Here is a 19938-nt window from a genome sequence, read left to right on the forward strand (position 1 = left end):
GAGTGCCTATTTAAGTTGAAATCTCGAATTTGGAAGAGAGGAGAATTTTTTAGTTCTTTTTAGGTTTTTCTTTTAGTTTTTAGTTTTGGCTATGGAGAGACTGAGAGATAGCAGAGCTTGACGAGGAAGCCATCTTGTGGAGCTTTGGATGAGATTTTGAGTGATTGTGAGGTTTCTAGAGGTGGAGGAGACAACCCCACTACTTGTATTTCTTCAGTCTTTCATTTTATCTTTTCATTGTTGTAAAAGAAGCTTGCCTACTATGGAGAGCTGTGGATGAGATTTTAAGTGATTGTGAGGTTTCTAGAGGTGGAGGAGACAACCCCACTACTTGTATTTCTTCAGTCTTTCATTTTCTCTTTTCTCTTTCATATTTATCTAATGATGTTTTATGTGTTCACTGAGCTATCAGTACTTAATTATAGTGTGCCTTTGCCTTGACCACACAACTGCATGCTTAGTTAGGGTCACTCAACATTGGGAAATGGTTTGATCCTTAGAACCTGATAGGACGGGGCTAGCTTATCGTATTTTCAAAAGACAACAGGGTACAATAACTTAGTTTTTGGTATGTTATGTCTTAATGTGGTTCTGGTTAAGTTTAGTCCAACAAGAGACATTTGAGGACGATGATTGATTAGGATTAGGCTAAACATGCGCGAGACATCGTGGTTTAGTAGTTCAGGAGACAACATAGAGCACAAGAACATTGTTAGGTAGAGAACATCCTTAGTAACATCAGTCCACCCAGTAGGAAGACCAACAAGTTGTCTATCTGTCTTCACACACCGCTACTCACCTTTACTCACTTTTGAATAGTTTAGTTTACATACTTGTCCATACCACACACCAAACGTTTATCACAAGACACTCATTTGTTGAACCACAACTTTACCAAGTAAAACAAGTTCCCCGAGAGTTCGATACTCGGTATTCACTTATCGTTTTATACTACTTGAGCGATCCAGTACACTTGTAGGCCGTCGACCAAGTTTCTGGTGCCGTTGTCAGGGAACTTCTTTCTATTTGGAAAGTTTAGTTCAATTTTTAAGTGTCTATTTGTTACTTTTTTATTACTTGTGAATATTTGCTTTTGTTTATATTTGTTTTTTTCTTAAATTGGATAGCCGTTGTTTCTGTCAGTGTTTTGTATGCATAGATCTCCTACAGGTAATCTAGTTCCTCTGGATTTGGAAATTGAAGCCACTTTAAGAAGGAACAGAGCCAAAAGGAGAAAGAAATTGTTGCAAGACAGGACAGTAGCTTCCATTTTAGAAGAAGAAGCTTCATCCTCTGATTTTGCATCATCTTATTCACCGTCATCAAGGGAATCCACTACAAATTTACCAGAAGCCTCTGTCATGGCTGAAGAACATCAACACAGGGTTACCCTTGAAGATTACTCCAGTAGTTCTGTGCTGCAATTCTTTACAAGTATTGTGCGGCCAGATGTCCAAGCACATAATATAAACTATCCTCATTCTTTGATTCATCTCATACACAGGAACCTATTTCATGGATTACCAAACAAGGTGATGCAATCCTACCCTGCAAGGGCATTAGATAGAAGACTTCAAGTAGATTGGGCCAGAGATGCAAGAGAAGGCCCTAGGGTTCTCATGAGCCTTAGGGTAGATTTCGGGCCCATGGGCTAAGTATGAGCCCACTTATCTTTGTACATATTAGATTAAGGTTTCATTATTTTTGGGCCTTGTATTTAGGGCTCCATAATGTAGGTAGGGTACCCTTGAAATATTGGATTTTTTAGCCCTTGTATTTTAGGGCACCTAGACTAGTTTTTGTATTAGGGATAGTTTTGTAATTTCACATGCATTGAGTGAATATTTGATGTGTGTGTTGGTAAATAAATTTAATTGAATTGGGAGAAGCCCAATCCAATTAAATTTTAGAGGGGGAGGTGAGCATTTACTTACTACACCCTATTGCCACATCATATAGTCATACTTTGTGCATGTCCTTCATGCTTTACATGCCTCATGACACCTAAGCACACTTAGTGGAGAATCTTGGACTTGATCTTGGATTAGTGGGTTGAACCATAGCTAAAATTCACTAATCATAATTAGTGAAATTTTGGCTCCAAAATTTGGCTCACAAATTCAAGTAAAATTTGAATAGAAATTCAAATTTCCCTCCAATTTTATGTGACACTTAGGCAATACATAGAGGCCATGTGTGTGCATTTTTTCAACTTTGATCATTTGAGAATTACACTTCAAAGTTCATACCTCTTTTGAGGCACAAAATTTCGTGCTCCCTCTCTCCTTCTCCCTCCACTCATCTTCTCCTACCTTCAAGCTCTTATCCATGACTTCCTATGGTGGTGAGCTTCTTCTTGACTCATCTTCTCCTTATAGTGGCATCTCCTCTCAACTCTTCTTCTTCTCCATTCCATTGCCATTATAATTCAAGAAGCCCCACTCTCCATTCAGCTGCCATTAAATTTCCCTCCAATGGAGCTACATCACGAGGACCCCTACGCACACTTAGCAACATACTCAGGAAGTTAATTACATGGGAAATCAGCAGAGGCAAGGATACAACCAAGGAGGATTTTCAGGTTTCCAGCAAGGTCCCTACAATCAGCAAGGGCAATGGAGATCACACCCTGGCAATCAATTCAATAAGGACCAGGGTGGACCTTCCAACAGGCCACCTCAACAAGGGCCAAATTTTTTTCAGAGGACTACCAAACTGGAGGAGACCCTAGCTCAGTTCATGCAAGTGACCATGTCCAATCATAAGAGCACTGAGTCAGCCCTAAAAAATCTTGAGATCCAGGTGGGTCTACTGGCTAAGCAGTTAGCTGAGAAGTCATCCAGCAGCTTTGGAGCAAATATTGAGAAGAATCCCAAAGAAGAGTGCAAAGTTGTTATGACAAGAAGCAGAAAGCTTATGGCTGCTGAGGATAAGGATATTGTTGCTTTGAAGGAACAAGTTGTTTTGAAGGACACTACTGATAAAGAGAATGATGAGGTAAAAGATGAAAGGAGTCAGTGGAGAGAAAAACAAATAATTGTCGGAAAGAAAGAAATAAAAGACAATGAAAAAGAAATAAAGGGAGAAAAACAAAAAGAAAAAGAAGAATTTGAAAAATATAAAGAAGAAAAAAAAAGTAAGAGTGAAAAAGCAAGAGAAAAGAGAAAAGAAACAACTTCTGATGAGGGAAAGGAAATGCCATACCCTTTGGTACCTGTCACAACCTACCCTTCGGTGGGAGGGCGACGCGTGACTCGCGGGATGCGTCTTCCAAGAAAGGAATATGAGCGGAGTCGTCACCAACGTTTATTTGAGGAAAACGTCAGAAAAACTGGAAAAGACGTGGTCTACGAACTTTAAGTGAAAGGTTCGGGAGTTGTATTTACGTATGGGGAAGGTATTAGCACCCCACACGTCCATCACAAGGGATGACAACCTTTAATCAAATGTGCAAACATGACTTCAATTTGTGTTATCTTCCCCTTTTTTACGCTCTTATGTCTTTTTATGCCTTTTATATTTTTTATTTTTGTGGTCGACGAGGGTGTTTCCCTTGCTCCTACGTATTCCTCAATTGTGATAAGGAAATCAGACCTACGTAGTTCTTTGTGAACAAAGTGTTTGGTTAAGTTATTTTTTTATCCTTTTTTGCAAGATATGTTTTTATTGAATGAAAGTTCATTTAAGGCGTTGGACCATTAAACAATCTTTCGATTCTTTTGAAAAGAGAGAAAACATTAAGGCATTGAACCATTAATGATCTCTTATTATTTTTGGAAGAGGTAATAAAGTTACATGTTGATCTTAGGCCTTTAGAAATCTACATTTAACCAATAAAAGCGGAAAAGACCATTTCAAGGCGTTGGACCTTTAAAAATGGCTTTTTTAGGCGATGACAAAAAGTTTGGTTTATGAATTGATTTTAGCCTTAGTTTCACTTTGGTTATTAGTCGATTCAATTAAGAAAGGGAAATCCCAAAGAAAACATCCGATTAATTTTTTTTATTTATTTTACTAAAAGATATTTTTTATTATTATATTATTATTTTGCCTCTTTTTGGTTTTAAACGCGGTTACGGCATGACCGAACGGTCGAAATTCATTTTAATAGAAATTAAAGGATGTTACAATACGAATGATCGGTGGAAATTTATTTTATTTTTGATTAGGCGAGAAAATGACTTAAATAAATGACTAAAGCACGTCAAAAGGGGGTACAGAAAGTAAATGAAATGAAAATAAAAGCACACAAAACAAATGAGGACCACTAAGGGTACATAGAATGAATTGAAAAGTTCAATTTCGGGAACTTACCGGTTGAAGACCGAAGAACGACGAAGAACAAACGAAGAACGACGAAGAACGGTTGAAAATCTTCGCGAAATCACCCATGGAAACGTCACGGAAGCGTTACGGAAGCGCCTCGGCTTGGATTTTCTTCACGGAAACAAATTTTCTCACTAATTTTAAGTGAATCTCAGATACCAGGAGGGTTGAACATTTTTGTTCTTCCCTCCTTCCCCTATTTATAGGAAAAGGAAGGAGAAGCTTGCCACCCAGCTCGCCTAGGCAAGCTCAGCTCGCCCAGGTAAGCTAGGTTGCTTCACCGCCTTCTGGAGAACTTCCTGGAAGGCCCAAGTGGGCCTGGGTGCTATTTGCACCCCCTTTTTACTAAATACACCCCTTGCCTTTTTTTTGCTGATTCTTTTTCCTTAACATTACGGAAACTTACGAATTACGTAACGATACTTGTTTTCCTTCCGTAATGTTACGGAACCTTACGGATTACATTATCATCCCTTTTTGGCCATCCGGAATGTTACGAAACTTTACGGATTATGCTACAATGCTTTCTTTTGACTTCCGGCATGTCTCAGAACTTCACGAATTGCCTAACGATGGGTGCCAAGTACCTCAAAGTGGTGAAACGAGGGTCGCATCCCAACAATGGATGGTCCCCGGATGAAATTAGGGTATGACAGTACCTTCCAAGAAAGATAAGGAACGCCACCTGGCGAGATTCCTAGACATTTTCAGGAAATTGGAGATAACAATGCCCTTTGGAGAAGCTCTACAACAGATGTCACTCTACTCAAAGTTTTTAAAAGACATGTTGACAAGGAAGCACAAGTACATTCACCAGGAAAATATAGTTGTGGAGGGTAATCGCAATGCTGTGATCCAGAAAATCCTTCCACCGAAGAACAAAGACCCTGAGAGTGTGACCATTCCTTGCTCAATAAGTGATGTCGCAGTGGGAAAAGCGCTCATTGACTTGGGAGCTAGTATCAATCTGATGCCACTCTCTATGTGCAGAAGATTGGGAGAGTTGGAAATCATGCCTACTAGGATGAATTTACAATTGGTTGACCGCTCCATCACCAGACCTTATGGAGTCATTGAAGATGTTTTGGTCAGAGTAAAACATTTTACCTTCCCAGCAGACTATGTTGTAATGGATATCTGTGAAGATAATGACATTCCCTTAATCTTGGGAAGGCCATTTATGTTAACTGCAAGCTGTGTAGTTGACATGGGAAGAAAGAAACTGGAAATGGGCTTTGAAGATCAGAGGATCAGTTTTGATTTATTTGAAGAAGACAAGCATGTGCCAGATCAAAATGTTTGCTTGCAGGTGAAGGAGGTTGAAAAGGAGGTCCTAAAGGTAAGGGCCTAATATGATATCACCCATTGAGGTATATGCGTCAAGCTAATAACGTTAAAAGAGCGCTTCCTAGGAGGCAACCCAATTCTGATTTCTTTCACTTTGTTTTTCTTGCATTGCATAAGTTGGAACTTGCTTAATGATGATTGAAAAGGGGAATATCAGCTTGTACTGAATTATAGATATTGGGGTTTGTTTTAAACTTTATGAGGAAGTGGACTAAAAATAAGTCAGAAAATTTTTTTAGAATAGTCCACCCGCTAAGTGTATAACTCGTGCTGAGCGCATCACTTAAGTGCGCTAAGCGAGTATTGCTTGCGCTGAGTGCTCAAACCCCTGTTTCTCAAGCTGATTGGGCACGCTAAGTGGGCCATGAGTGAGCTAAGCCCAATTCAGTTCGGCTTGAATTAGGCTAAGTGAGTGTCTAACTCGCTAAGCGCATCATGCTTGCTCACTAAGCACAGTATACCTGTGTTGAGCCCTATTCGGTTCGGCCAATTCATTGGTTTAATTGAGCTAAGCGCAGCCCATTCATGCTGAGCCCAATTCTTTGCAGCTTGAATAGCGCTAAGTGAGCAACCACTCGCTAAGCGCATGCACCCCTCTGTATACAGGATGCATTAAATTTGCTAAGCCAGCCCTGAGCCCGGCTTAGCGAGAGTTACAGGAATTAACATTTGCATAACTCGCTAAGCGCAATGATTTGCGCCAAGCCCAGTAAAATATATATATATATATATATATATATATATATATATATATATATATATATATATATATATATATATATATATATATATTTGAATTTCATAGTTGGGCTCAACGCGTTGGCCCACTAAGCGAGAAATTTGAGAAACCCAAACATCTCTCTCACTCGCTTAGCGCGCCGACTCGCTAAGCGAGGTGGTAAAAAACTGTTGAAGTTAAGTGTAACAGCAGTTACACTTACACTTATCCAAATCTGAAAAAAATAATTCTTGCAACCTTTCTCCTTTGAAAAAAATTTTCGCATTGCATATTCTAGCTTCCATCTTGCATCCTTCTTCAAAGCTACATTGAACATCTTCAATTCAAGTAAGTTCCTGACTTTACTTATTCTCTTTCTATTATTGATACTTTAGGATAGAAAACCTTAGGTTAAAAATTTGATTTTTAGGGTTAGATTGTAAGTAGAATAGATAAAAATTAGGACTTTGTTAGGAGTTTTACTTTGTAGGTAGTTAAGATAATATTGCATGCCTGATAGGGGCCTATTAGAGGCCTAAAAGAAGAAGTTGAAAAACTTCTTCTTCTACATTTTTTCTGGAAAATGTGATGATCTCGCTTAGCCCGTCTGATGTGCTAAGCAAGTTCATCAAATTGGCTTGAATATATGCATTTCCAGACGAATTCGCTAAGCTAGCATACCTGCACTAAGCGAGTTCATCTTTTTGTTGAATGTTCATCTTCTATATGAACATCGTGGCTAAGTGACATATGTGTGTGCTAAGCCACTGAAAACTTCATTGATGATAAACTTGTGGCTAAGCGAGTGTTGTTTCCCTAAGCCCAGGTACCTTAGAAAAATTTTTGTTGACCGCCTCACGCTAAGCCCAGCTTATTTGAGCTAAGCGCAATTTGTTGCGGCAGTTATTGGGCTAAGTGCAATTGATTTGCTAAGCCCACATAACTTAGTTAAAATTTTGAAATTTTGCTCGCGCTAAGTGCAGCCCTTTCGGGCTATGCTCTATTCAATGCGGTTTGAATACAAGCGAACCATGCTCGCTAAGCCAATTAGTGTCCAATAGTCGAGTCGCGCTAAGCGAGCACTACTCGCTAAGCGCATGTGTGAAATAAATTTGTTCTGGGCTAAGCGAGTGTCTATCTTGCTAAGCCATTTATGCAAGGAAAAAATTTTATGTCATAACTCACTAAGCGTGCCCCAGTTGCGCTAAGCTAGTGAGTTATTTTTCATAAGGCACGCTAAGCGAGTTGTGTCTCGCTAAGCGCCCACTATCAAATTCATTTTTTATTTTTTGTTTTCAAATTTTAATAAATTCTTGTCTAAAAAATTGATGGGTTCTTCTCATTGCAGATGGCATCCACAAAGAGAAAAAGCACAGCTTCTAGATCACAAACTCAATATGACACCAGGCAATTCCAATCTTTGGAAGCCTGGAACAAATACACAGATAGCATTCTCGGTCGGAATATCCTTCCAGAGAGAAATGTTCAATTATATCATACTGAGTTTGATGAGTTCAAAGTAGAATTGGAGAGGCGTAATCTACACAAATGCCTCACCAACCTCCAGGAGGGAAGCATTGATGTGGCGGTTGTCAAAGAATTTTATGCCAACTTGTACAGCCCTAAGGATCAGTCACCCAAGCAAGCACGACTAAGAGGACATTTGATAAAGATTGATGCAGACAACCTCAATGAATTCCTTGAGACACTAGTGGTACTAGAGGAAGGAGAGACCCTACCCACTCTAGATTCTGCAGGTTGAGGTCTAATCCTCAAGAGATAGAGGCTAGACTGTGTATTCCCCGCAAGGGTTTTGTTCTGAATGCTGAAGGCTAGCCATGGAAGCTCCTCAGAAAGGACTTGACCATATTGGCCCAGACTTGGAGTGTCCTATCTTACTCCAACCTAGCTCCCACATCCCACACATCAGATTTAAACATGGATAGAGCTAGGTTGGTTTACGGCTTAGTAACCCATATGGATATGAACATTGGTGCCCTTATCTCGGGTCAAATTTCTTCTATTGCTCAATCAAACTCTTGTAGGCTTGGATTTCCAACCTTGATTACTGCTCTCTGCAGAGCTAGAGGAGTTACTTCTGATAGTTTGACCTACCAGAGCCTAAGCCCGGCCATTAATTTGGCCTACATTAAAAATAATTGTTGGAATTTGGGTGATCTTACAATTAATTTCAGAGGGGCAAGGAAGGCAAGGGCACGACCAACTGATGTTCCTTCTTCTTCTACTCCACTAGCTCCATCCACATCTGTTACCCCATCACCAACACCTCCAAGCCCATCTACCTAGGGCTCACAACGCATAGAGTCCATGCTTCAGAGTCTATATCAGGGGCAGATATTGATAATGCAGAGCCTACAAGATAGGGCTCTACAAAGACCCATTATAACAGTGGAGCTGTTTATAGAGAAGGTATCCTGGCCAGGAGCCCAGCCTTCTCTTGTGAGGGAAGGTGGAGGTCCCACAGCTCAAGTACCTCAGCAGGTGGAGGATGCATCCTTTGAGGCCACAGTCCCCGAGCCATTTTTTTATGAGGCAGGCGGAACACAGACGAGACAAGAGGCTGCTACTCCTGAGAAGACACCACAGGTTACAGCAGATCCACCTTCACCAGTGGTGGATCTATCTCATCCTCAGCAGGCAGCAGACCTTCCTACTGTTAGACAAGTGGCCTCAGATATCTTAAGAAGGGGGGGTTGAATTAAGATATTCTAAACTATTTCCCCAATTAAAAATTATTTCACTTTCTTTTCAAGTTATAGATTCCCTTAACAATGAACTTCTTAAATATTAATTCAAATAAAACAATTTAAATATGAATGTAAAGCAATAATAAACAAAGGAGATTAAGGGAAGAGAAAGTGCAAACTCAGATTTATACTGGTTCGGCCACACCCTTGTGCCTATGTCCAGTCCCCAAGCAACCCGCTTGAGAGTTCCACTATCTTGTAAATTCCTTTTACAAGTTCTAAACACACAAGGACAATCCTTCCTTTGTGTTTAGAATTCCTTTACAACAAGAGACCCACGGTCTCTTAATCCCTTAGAGAATGAGTAGAAGAAGAAGAATGAATCTCTCTAAAAAGAGATGGATTTTACAGATTGAGCGCTCAAATAATTCCTTAATGAATTGCAATTGAATTGGCCAAGGAATTTTTAAGAGGATAGAATGATTTTTGCTCTTTGAGAGGATAAACACTTGTTGTTCTCAAAAAACTCTATCAAAATCGTGTCTCAAGTCACACATATATAGGCCTATGATAGCCATTCAATAACCACATAAAAAGATGTGACTGTTGAGAATGTTTTCTGAAAAACTCCTCTGGTAATCGATTACAATAAGTGTGTAATCGATTACACTCTTTAAAATTTGAATTAAAACGTTCAGAAACTGCTGGTAATCGATTACCATATATGTGTAATCGATTACACAGTGCAAATTTTTGAATTCAAATTTTAATAGCTGTTGTAAATCAGTTTTGGCCACTGGTAATCGATTACATCCTCTGGTAATCGATTACCAGAGAGTAAATTTGTTGATAAAGACTTTTTTTAACTTAAAATTCTTGGCCAAACCTTTTGCGATTTCAATAGGAATTCCCTTCCTATTTAATATCCTTTCTAAGACTCTATAGACTGTCTTGATTATCATCTTGAATATCTCTAATTGCTTTGTCTTGAGTAAATCTTTGAGAAGCATATAATTCATGTAATCCTTTGGCATCATCAAAACTTTCAGCTTGATCCTTTGTATATAGCTTGTTCCTTTGTCTACAATCTCCTCCTTTTTGATGATGACAATACCTGAAATCAAGACAAGCTATATACAAGATGATAGCACGCTCACACAACCCTTACTCCCCCTATCTTTTGGCATGTATGCCTAACTTTTCTTAACGATAAATTTCTAATTGATTTCTAACCCATGTTCTCTCCTAAGTTCTCTCCCCCTTTGGCAACATCAAAAAGAACTAGAGCAAGGCAATCAATATCCAAACATTAACACAATAAATATCCAAACAAAACCAACCATTAAACCAAAATAAATCCATACATTGTCATAATCAACCAAAACAAAGTCTAGAAATATAATTATAGTGCAAGATTACGATAACTAGAGCAGCAAAAAGCCAAATACACGGCGATAAAACAAAGTACTAATAAGACTTAACCACTAATAATACTTAGTCTTAATAATAACATATAAGCTAAGAGGATGATGGAGGCGATGGTGGTGGATCAAAGCAAGTACGGATGAAGGAGACATCTTCAACTTTGGTGATCCTTGATTCTATGGCATTAAACCGCATGTCGACTTGCAATTCCATATCATCAAATTTGTCACCAACAAAAGTCTGAAGACCATCGAATTTTTCCAAAAGCTTTCGAAGAAGAGAGGAATTATCTTCAACTGGTAGGTTGCCTTCATCATTAGTGGGTGGAGCACCCTTTTTTACCCAAGAGCCATCATGCTCTTTGCGGTAACCAAAAGAAGCAATCACAGCAGCACCAATTAAAAAGGATCTCTTGATTGGAACGTAAGGTTCAGAATCAAGAGGAATTTGAAAATGGCGGAAAAAGAGAGTGACAAGCTGTGGATATGGTAGCGGAGCATTTAATCGCAATGCCTTATGCATGCGATATCTGACTAAGTGTGCCCAGTCAAGTTGACGCCCTGTATGAAAGGCCCACATGATAATTAGATCTTCCTCAGAAACCTAGGCAAGGTTGGAAGACCGTGGAAGCAAAATACGCACAATTAAATAGTGAAGGATGCGGCTTTCAAAAGCCAATGACCCGGCAAGAAGACGTCCGGTCATATCCGCATTGTTGGTGCAAACCAACTAGCGGGCATCATGGGCAGAGAAATCAAATTTCCAGTCGTCATTCAGTGTACCTTCAAATGGTACACCGTCACTGGGTAATTTGGTTAAGTCATGGAAAAGGGACTGGTCAATGGCCATTTTTATCCCAAAAATTTCAGAAATCAGAGTGTTGTCCTGAATTTCAAGATTACAATAAAAAGCTTTAACCAATTCAGGATAAATAGGCAATTGTAATGACATAAAAGGTAGAAGACCTAAGTTCTGAAAGGCTTGAATGCAATCAAAGGTTTCAGCAGAAAAGAATTCCATATCAATAAACTTAGGGTCGATAATGGAACGAGATGAGAAAAGATTGGAGTACCGTTTCTGCTGTTTGTCGGAAGAAAACACTGGGGAAGAGGACAATGAGGGTGGAATTGGTGCTGTGGATGCGCTAGTGGCTCCAGAACGATGAGAAAAGATTGGAGTACCGTTTCTTTGATGATTCTGCCATTTGAGGGTGTTTTTGCAGATTTTAATCGGTGAAATCAAAATAAAAATGAAAAAGAAGAAGATTGCAATTTACGGGAGTCGATTTGATGAAGAAATGAATGAGATTTCCGGTTTGGAGGTTTGGGAATGGAGGTACGGCGCAAGGAAGAAGGGGCTGCGCAGGAGATTCTGAAAACGTGATATTTATAGAGCAGGACGCGTGGTAATCGATTACAAGTAATGGTAATCGATTACAGGAGGAGGCAGCCTACTGGTAATCGATTTTATGAATACTGTAATCGATTACAGGCCATCTGTTCTAGTGTAATCGATTACAGTATTCATGTAATCGATTACCAGAACAAAAAATAGCCTTTTCCTAAAAGAAAACTTATTTCTAAGTCTTAAAAACTTATACTATCTTAAGAGTTAATTATACTAACAAGAAAAGTAAACTAAGTTAAACAAAACAAGTGTCATATTTCATCAAAACACAATCAATCATTCATAAAAAAAAATTACCTATCCAAATCACTAAGGTCTAAAAGCCCTAATTCTCTTCTTATTGAGAAAAATATTTCTTTTGGGAGAGGTTTTGTAAAGATATCAGCAAGCTAATTCTTTGTATCAACAAACTCTAATATACAATCTCCCTTTAGGACATGATCTCTAAGAAAATGATGCCTAATTTCTATATGTTTGGTTCTAGAGTGTTGAACAGAGTTTTTGGATAGATTTATGGCACTAGTATTGTCACACTTAATAGGTATGCGATCAAGAATGATGCCATAGTCAGATAATTGTTGCTTCATCCATAAAATCTGTGCACAACAACTGCCGACAGAAATATATTCCGCTTCAGCAGTGGACAAAGCAACACTGTTTTATTTCTTACTATGCCATGAGACAAGAGCGGATCCAATGAATTGACAAGTTCCACTTGTGCTTTTTCTATCAGTTTTAGATCCGGCAAAGTCAGAATCAGAATATCCTATTAAGTTACATGTTGAGTTCTTAGGATACCATAATCCTAAATTTATTGTACCTAATAGATATCTCATGATTCTCTTAACTACACTTAAATGTGATTGTTTGGGGTTGGATTGAAACCTAGCACACATGCATACACTAAACATAATATCAGGTCTACTAGCAGATAAATAAAGAAGAGATCCGATCATACCTCGATATTGTTTTATGTCTATAGACTGACCAGATTCATCTTTATCTAAGTAACAACTAGTGCTCATTGGTGTAGACATGTGTTTTGCACTATCCATCCCAAATCTTTTGATCAATTCCTTGCAGTACTTGGATTGATTGATGAATATACCTTATTCAGTTTGCTTGATTTGTAGTCCCAGAAAGTACTTTAGTTCTCCCATCATTGACATTTCAAATTCACTTTGCATATCAAGGGAAAACTCCTTGCACAATGAATCATTAGTGGATCCAAAAATTATATCATCAACATATATTTGAACCAACAAAATATCATTATGCTTTCTCTTTATGAACAATGTGGTATCCACTTTACCTCTAGAGAATTCTTTTTCTAGAAGAAAATTGCTTAAGCGTTCATACCACGCCCTAGGGGCTTGTTTCAAACCATAAAGAGCCTTTTGTAATTTATAAACATGGTTTGGTTTATCAGGAATTTCAAAACCAGGGGGTTGTTCAACATATACCTCTTCTTGAATTAAACCATTTAGAAAGGCACTCTTAACATCCATTTGATAAAGTTTAAAATCCATTATGGATGCATATGCCAAAAGCATTCTAATGGCTTCTAATCTTGCAACAGGAGCATATGTTTCTTCATAGTCTATTCCTTCTTCTTGATTATACCCTTTTGCTACTAACCTGGCTTTATTTCTAATAATTATACCATGTTCATCTAATTTATTTCTAAAAACCCATTTTGTTCCTATGACAGGATAATTTTCAAGTTTTTCTACTAATTTCCACACATTGTTTCTTTCAAATTGGTTCAGTTCTTCTTGCATGGCAATGATCCAGTTATCATCTACTATGGCTTCTTTTATATTTTTAGGTTCAATCATAGATACAAATGCCATATTATTGCATAAATCTTTAAGAGAATGTCTAGTTGTTACCCCTTTTGAGATATCACCAATAATGTTGTCGAGGGGACGATCTCTTGAAGCTTTCCATTCTCTTGGAAGTTCATCATTGGATTTTACTTGTTCTGGAGGATCTTCATTGTTTCCTTTATCATTTCCTTTGGAATCTTGTTCATGAATATTCATATGTTCTAAAGAATCTGCAATATCATCTAGCATATTCTTTCTTGACAAGATAGCATTAGATTCATCAAAGGTAACATGAATGGATTCCTCGATATTCATAGTTCTTTTATTATATATCCTATATGTTGTGCTTTGTAATGAATATCCAAGAAAAATACCTTCATCAGATTTTGCATCGAATTTTCCTAGATTATCTTTACCATTATTAAGCACAAAGCATTTGCAACCAAAAACATGTAGATGAGAAATATTAGGTTTTCTACCATTATATAACTCATATGGGGTTTTCTTTAAAATGGGTCTTATTAAGGCCCTATTCATGATGTAACATGCAGTATTGACAGCTTCAGCCCAAAAATACTTTGGAAGAGAAGTATCATTTAATAAAGTTCTTGCAATTTCTTCCAATGACCTATTTTTCCTCTCAACAACTCCATTTTGTTGAGGAGTTCTAGGTGCAGAAAAATTGTGTTCAATACCATGTTCATCACAAAATAATTCAAAATCTTTATTTTCAAATTCACCCCCATGATCACTTCTAATGGATGCAATCTTAAGATTTTTCTTGTTTTGTATGACTTTAGCTAGTTTTCTAAATGCTTGGAATGAATCACTTTTATGTGTAATAAATAATGTCCAAGTATATCTAGAGAAATCATCAACTATAACTAAAGCATAGTAATTTCCTCCAAAACTCATGGTTCTAGATGGACCAAATAAATCCATATGCAATAATTGTAAGGGTTGAGTGGTTGAAACAACATTTTTAGGTTTGAATGAGACTCTTGTTTGTTTGCCCTTTTGACATGCATCACATAGTTTATCTTTTTCAAATTTCAATTTAGGCAAACCAACTACTAAGTCTTTTGAAATTAATTTATTTAAGTGATCCATGTTTATGTGAGCAATTCTTTTATGCCATAACCATCATCTTTACTAAGAAAGCAATGGTTGTTTTCTTGTTTTATGCTTAAGTCTATCATGTAAACATTATTGACTCTATGTCCTACATGCTTTATATTAATGTCATGCTTATGTTCTATAAGACATTTTTGAGAATCAAATGATACTAGATAGCCTTTGTCACATAGTTGACTAACGCTAAGCAGGCTATGCTTAAGTCCTTCAACAAGTAGAACATTTTCAATGGAGTTTGAAGAATTTGTACCTATTTTACCCACTCCAAGGATTCTACCTTTGTTGTTGTCACCATATGTTACATGCCCGCTTTTCTTTGGAGAGATATGTGTAAAATTTGATGCATCTCCAGTCATATGTTTTGAGCATCCGCTATCTATGTACCACTTCTTTCTCAAAGATAACTGCATAATTAAGTTTTTGACTTAGGTACCCAAATTTTATTGGGTCCTTGCATGTTAGTATAAACTGAGGATCCTTTTGGGACACATATCATTTTAATGTTACTGTAATTTTTCTTGAAGTAGCAAGTTGATATGCCATGTCCTCTTCTTCCACAGTAAAAACAAGTGATAGAATTAGAATTACATTTTTGTGTGGAAGTGGAAAAGTTTTTATGAAACTTTTGTTGTTTATCAGATTTATACCCTAGTCCATTTTTATTAGACACATATCTTTGTTTACTTAATATAACATCTAAATTATTTTTACTATATGAAAATTTTGCAAGTGAATTTTTCAACTCTTTAATTTCTTTTACATATTTATCACAACAACTACAAGAATCTGATATTTTCTTGTCAGAAATAGTGGAGATATTAACTTTTTCATTTGTTTTAGAAATTGAGACTTCATTTCTAAGAAGATCTAATTCTTTGTTTAATTTTGAAATCTCATTTTCTAAATTTGAAATTGTTTTCTTTGAAGATGAAACTAATTTTGCAAGTTTAATTGACTCTTTATGCAGATCAGCAAATGCATCTTGCAATTCATCAAAAGAAATAGATAAGTTATTCGAAGATGTTACCTCTTCATCACTTTCGTAACTTTTAGCCATAAGGCAGAGATTTATCTCTTCATTTTCAGAATCTTCAGAAGATTCCATATCATTTTCATCCCATGTGATGTATGCTTTCTTCAGTTTCTTTTCACTATGATTTTTCTTTTCAGATTTTTCCATCTTTTTCTTGAAGATGGGACAATCAACCCTCAGATGTCCAGGTTGATTGCATTCAAAGCATTTTAGAGTAGAGGATGAATTTTCTGTCCTTTTCTTTGATTTAAAATTGGGTCGCCTCTGATTTCCTCTTACTTTAAGAAACTTGTTGAATCTTCTTACAAAAAGACTTAGATCATCATCATCATCTGGATCATTATCCTGATCACTTTCTTCTTGAATTGAGGATGATGCTTTAAGAGCAATTCCTTTCTTTTTCTTGTCATTTTCTTCATGTTGGTGTAATCTCAATAATTTCATCTCGTGTTCCTGCAACTTTCCAAATAGAGTGGCAAGGGACATGTTAGATAAATCTCTTGATTCAGAAATGGTCGTTACTTTGGGTTGCCATTCTCTACTTAAACATCTTAACACCTTGTTTATGAGATCCTCATTTTGAAATTCTTTTCCTAAGGCTGCTAGATGATTTACTATATGTGTAAATCTCTTTTGCATGCTTTGAATATTTTCATTTGCATTCATTCTAAATAATTCATACTCATGAGTTAGTGCATTTATCCTAGATCTTTTAACATTTGTAATTCCTTCATGTGTTAATCGAAGAGTGTCCCACATTTCATTAGCACTCTTACAATTTGAAACCCTGAAATATTCATCCATTCCCAGGGCAGATGTTATTATATTTTTGGCTTTTAAGTTGTATTGTATTCGTTTTCTATCATCTTCAGACCATCTATCTCTAGGTTTTTCTATAGTTATGCTTTCACTTGATGAACTACCATCTATTGAAATTCTTTCCACTGTGGTGGGTATATAAGGCCCTATTTCTATGGCTTCCCAAATATTTAGATCTATTGCCTCAATAAAAATTTGCATTCGGGTTTTCCAGTAATGGTAACCCTCTCCATTAAAGATTGGAGGTCTATTGATAGAATTCCCTTCTGGAAATAAGGACTTTGCTGAGGCCATCATTTTCTTGAAGCTTCTAAACTTTATACAAGAATGAAGCTCTGATACCACTTGTTAGACAAGTGGCCTCAGATATCTTAAGAAGGCGGGGTTGAATTAAGATATTCTAAACTATTTCCCCAATTAAAAATTATTTCACTTTCTTTTCAAGTTATAGATTTCCTTAACAATGAACTTCTTAAATATTAATTCAAATAAAACAATTTAAATATGAATGTAAAGCAATAATAAACAAAGGAGATTAAGGGAAGAGAAAGTGCAAACTCAGATTTATACTGGTTCGGCCACACCCTTGTGCCTACGTCCAGTCCCCAAGCAACCCACTTGAGAGTTCCACTATCTTGTAAATTACTTTTACAAGTTCTAAACACACAAGGACAGTCCTTCCTTTGTGTTTAGAATTCCTTTACAACAAGAGACCCACGGTCTCTTAATCCCTTAGAGAATGAGTAGAAGAAGAAGAATGAATCTCTCTAGAAAGAGATGGATTTTACAGATTGAGCGCTCAAATAATTCCTTAATGAATTGCAATTGAATTGGCCAAGGAATTTTTAAGAGGATAGAATGATTTTTGCTCTTTGAGAGGATAAACACTTGTTCTCAAAAAACTCTGTCAAAATCGTGTCTCAAGCCACACATATATAGGCCTATGATAGCCATTCAATAACCACATAAAAAGATGTGACTGTTGAGAATGTTTTCTGAAAAACTCCTCTGGTAATCGATTACAATAAGTGTGTAATCGATTACACTCTTTAAAATTTGAATTAAAACGTTCAGAAACTGCTGGTAATCGATTACCATATATGTGTAATCGATTACACAATGCAAATTTTTGAATTCAAATTTTAATAGCTGTTGTAAATCAGTTTTGACCACTGGTAATCGATTACATCCTCTGGTAATCGATTACCAGAGAGTAAATTTGTTGATAAAGACTTTTTTTAACTTAAAATTCTTGGCCAAACCTTTTGCGATTTCAATAGGAATTCCCTTCCTATTTAATATCCTTTCTAAGACTCTATAGACTGTCTTGATTATCATCTTGAATATCTCTAATTGCTTTGTCTTGAGTAAATCTTTGAGAAGCATATAATTCATGTAATCCTTTGGCATCATCAAAACTTTCAGCTTGATCCTTTGTATACAGCCTGATCCTTTGTCTACACCTACCCCAGTGCTTGAGATGCCAGATGACCCTGTCACACCAGTCCTGAGACTGACTACCACTCCTCCAGTCACTCCTGTGCTACAATTTACAGATGAGGAGGACACTCAGCAGCAAGACCAGTCACAGGAGTTTTGATAAATATTATAATTATTATGCCTTCAGTACATTTTTTTGTGATATTGGTTTATGCTTATGTTTACATACTTTTGTTGTGGATAATTAGTATGCATGTCCTGAAGCATACTGAACAATTTGACTTGATTCTCTGAGTATGCAGTGCAAACATAATTAATTTTTTTGAAATTGGTGTTATGAGTTGATTGCATGAATGGATGAAGCATGTGTTAAATCATGAGTTTTGAATGAGCATGTTTGTTAGAGGAGAAAGAACAAGAAAGTAGGCTCACAATTAGAAATGTTAGTCAGTGGACAGATTGATTGTGAAAGAAAAGCTTGAACCATAACCCGGTGAGAGTGTAAACTTAATTGTTGAAAGAACGACTAGCATAGAGCAATGATTTTTGTATCAATCTCTGAATTTTAGAATGAAATGAATGAATTTGGATATGATGAAGGCCATTGTTGTATATACAAGCCACTTGAAAAAAAATAAAGCTTACCTGTTTATCAATGATTATATCATTTTCACCCATCTCTGAGCTGAATTGTAATTGTCAAATTGAACCTTGAGCCTTGAACTGTCATCTCCATTTACCTTGCTTATGTTTTAGGAGAGCACATTGGTTTAAGACAATTTTGCCACAAATTTGGGGGAGTTTGTTGGGTGGATTAATTTTAAAGGTAAGAAACAACAACACACAGCAAATTAATAAAATATTTTATGTGTAAAAAAAAGGGGGGGGGGGAAGAGGAGTTCAAATAAGTGTGTGTTCTGTTAGAACAAAGTCAAGTGAAAGGCTAAGTGAGTGAGCTAAGTGGATTGAAAAGACAAATTGGGTAAATCTAGGATTTGTGCTCTCTTAGAATTCAAGCTTTTGCATCATAGAAAAACCAATATTTTTTGTAGCCCAGCCTCACTACAAGCCAATAAAAGTCCTTCTGATTCAATATGTGTATTTCTAACTTTATGGCAAGAGATGAAGTACAAAGATTGGACCTCTTGTTAGTTGTTATTGCTAAATAGCTTAAACACATGTGTTTGAGTGAAACAATGGCCGTGAGACATTGGTTAAGCATCTTTCCATGAAATTTGTCTCTTGCCTAGCTTCATTTAGTTGTGTTGCTTACTAACATGTTCTTTTCTCTAAAAAATTGCATGCCTTGTGAAAACCAATTGATAAAGGCATTATGTTTCATTTGTTATCATGTGATTAATATTTTGTGAACCACACACCTTTGTACATAATCACTGCATGTTTTTATCACTTGGGGACCAGTGAGTCGTTCTTTATTTGCTTGAGGACAAGCAAAACTGTAAATTTGGGGGAGTTTGTTAGTCGGTTAATACAACTAACTTTTGTGTAAGAAACTGTTGTAAATTGTATACAACTCCTCCCATTTATAGTTCTTTTTGTAGTATTGTAATTACTTTTTGTTAATATAGCTAATCAGTACTCAGTATCCCAATTTTGTGTATTTAATGATCATTCCATTTCAATTTCAGGTAAAATGGGCAAGATTGGTGAAGTGCATAATTTATTGATTCGCTAAGCTGTTTCACGCGCTGAGCGAGCAATCCGCTAAGCGCGACATCCGCTAGCTGAGCG

At 36.8% G+C, this 19938-nt stretch overlaps 1 protein-coding gene across 1 annotated transcript; it reads left to right on the forward strand.

Moving 5' to 3' along the window:
* The first annotated feature begins 2535 nt into the window (after positions 1-2535).
* On the forward strand, positions 2536-8153 carry LOC102669130 (uncharacterized). The gene is made up of 3 exons (XM_006601500.1): positions 2536-2997; positions 5081-5665; positions 7740-8153. Exons 1-3 carry the CDS (start codon positions 2536-2538, stop codon positions 8151-8153), a joined length of 1461 nt encoding a protein of 486 aa, XP_006601563.1.
* Positions 8154-19938: the final 11785 nt, after the last annotated feature.

Source organism: Glycine max, chromosome 17 (genome assembly GCF_000004515.6).
Source record: "Glycine max cultivar Williams 82 chromosome 17, Glycine_max_v4.0, whole genome shotgun sequence".
NCBI classification, from domain to species: Eukaryota; Viridiplantae; Streptophyta; class Magnoliopsida; order Fabales; family Fabaceae; genus Glycine; species Glycine max.

Excerpts from the sequence above, each read along its gene's own strand:
- LOC102669130 (XM_006601500.1), top strand. The coding sequence starts at position 2,536 with ATGGGAAATCAGCAGAGGCAAGGATACAACCAAGGAGGATTTTCAGGT. Across the intron at positions 2,998-5,080 it reads CTGATAAAGAGAATGATGAG|ATGTCACTCTACTCAAAGTT; the intron begins GTAAAAGATGAA and ends GCTCTACAACAG. Across the intron at positions 5,666-7,739 it reads TTGAAAAGGAGGTCCTAAAG|ATGGCATCCACAAAGAGAAA; the intron begins GTAAGGGCCTAA and ends TTCTCATTGCAG.